General features: G+C 42.0%; 1 protein-coding gene across 1 annotated transcript; it reads right to left on the bottom strand.

Moving 5' to 3' along the window:
• Positions 1 to 1,287, bottom strand: LOC308218759 (apovitellenin-1; the record flags this gene model as incomplete). The annotated part of the gene is made up of 3 exons (XM_080613128.1): positions 1 to 100; positions 695 to 854; positions 1,227 to 1,287. 3 exons carry the CDS (start codon positions 1,285 to 1,287, stop codon positions 1 to 3), a joined length of 321 nt encoding a protein of 106 aa, XP_080469254.1.
• Between the last annotated feature and the right edge of the window lie 782 nt (positions 1,288 to 2,069).

The following is a 2,069-nucleotide window of genomic DNA, read 5'->3' as shown; positions in this document are numbered from 1 at the left end:
CTAGTAGCCTAGGACTTTTGTGTACCACAGGTTCTTTATTTTTTCCACCAGCTGTTCAGCCAGTATACTGAGTTTAGTTGTTTCTCTGATGAGGAAGTTCCTGCAGGAGATGACAGTATATGTGGTAAGATACACAAATACATGATGTTAGTTATTACACTGCCTCTCACTGAGATTGCAAATCTTGTCAGCAGTCCTAGAAGGGTTTTAATCAGAATACAGGACTAGGCAGTATGTGTTTGCCATGAGTTACATAAAACTGTATCTCTAGGGTCATCATGCTTTTGCTTTTGGGAGGAAACTTGTTCCCCTTCTTTGAGGAATATGCATTCACAGCTAGAGTAAATTCTGTGATTTGCATTCAGTGATGGCAGTGTTTCCTGGCACCCTCCCAAGGGGACTGATCCCCCACCAGACAATGGCCCCCTCCCTCACTATCCATGCAGTAATTGCTATTCCCACAAGCATTGCCATGTTCAATGTGCATCCCTGTGAAGAGCTTGCACTTTCACATGAAACCATATTGTCCCACTCCACCTTCCAGCACCCCACTCCCATTGTGGTCACACCAGGCTTTGGTTGCTGATTCATTTACCATTGGGCCTGCCAGTATAGGTACTTGATTAATCTGTTCTTTGTCCCACTGCTTCCTCTCCCTGTTTATCCATGGCTATTGAAGTGTTAGTTTCCATACCTGGTCACAACAACTGCTGGAGTCTGGGCTGCGTCTGCCAAGAACTGACCAACTTTAGGGGACATCTTGTTCACAGCTTCATAGATGTAAGCTGCAATTGCATCAGGGATGACCAACCAGTCACGACGGTCTTTCTCAAAGATGGACTTTGAATGCACTTCTGAGAAACAGGAAGCAGAAAAACATGAGGCTTCTCCGTCCACTTGTGTCTCCGATATCTTACCCCCAAGCATAATGGGAAAAGACTTGAATTCTGAGGTTCAGGCCTCCCCCAGTATTTGCTGTCACAGCATCCATCAGTACCTTATCACTAGGTCATAGGCCTTACATAGCCTTGCACCAGATATGGACAATTTTTATGCCAGACCCTTGCCAACTTGTTTCACACTGCCAAGCACTGTAGGCTTATGGTCTTGAACTGTGCTATTGGGCTTAAGTCCTACTTTAAGATGGGTTAGACTTCTCTAAAGCAAGTGAGCACCCTTAAAGCTGAGCCTTGTCTCAAGCAGACAGAAAAGCTTTTTAGACTCACCAGGGAGAGTCGTGCTAAGGAGCAGAATCAGAGCTATCACCAATGCCCTGGATTGCAGCATGATTTGCAGTAGCAGTTCTGCTCTCTACACCAAGAGACCTGCTGGAATCAGCATACAATATTTTGTTTGTTTTCAGAGAAATAAAGCGCTACAAGTTAAACACCAGGTTTTTGCAACAAACCTACCCAATAAATGAAGAAGAGAACAGGAAAGATCACGATGCATTTCCTCTGAAGAAGCGAGGGAAAGATAATATAAAAATGAAAGTGTCCTTTTATTTGTATAATCACAAAGGTCCACAATGAATGGTAGCTTTCAGAGCTCCAAGAAATATGTGGCAGTTCAAGCTACTTTTTTTATACAAGAGCTAATATGCCTTGTTTCAGCACATGAGCAAACCACGAAAACTGGCAGAGGTCAGAATTGAGTTACTCCACACGTAAGTACAACTGAAAAAATCACAAAAAGGGATTTATTTGTTTGTGGTATTTTATTCATTTATTTATTTTTAAATTTGGTAAATTGCTCTAAAGAACATTGTGCCAGTGAGTGCATCACATACAATGATCATCTTAGTGCCCCAGTGATCTGACTATTTTGTCTTGCAGTAGTTGAGGAGAGACCCAACAACCCAACTAGGTTCTCTTGTCTTTTCCACACCGGGATTAAGGAAGCAGATAGGAGGCAGAAGAAGTTCTCAAAAAGGAGAAAGTAAAGTAAGTGCAAACTTTAGCTCCTTTATTTTATTAAAACAGTCAGAATTGGAGGAACTCTTGAAAATTGGTACTTGGTACATTAAAAAGATGGCATTACATCTAAACAAGCTTTTCAAAAATACTGCA

Source organism: Psittacula echo, assembly GCF_963264785.1.
Source record: "Psittacula echo genome assembly, chromosome: 3".
NCBI classification, from domain to species: domain Eukaryota; kingdom Metazoa; phylum Chordata; class Aves; order Psittaciformes; family Psittacidae; genus Psittacula; species Psittacula echo.
This window is presented reverse-complemented; position numbering and strand designations above follow the sequence as displayed.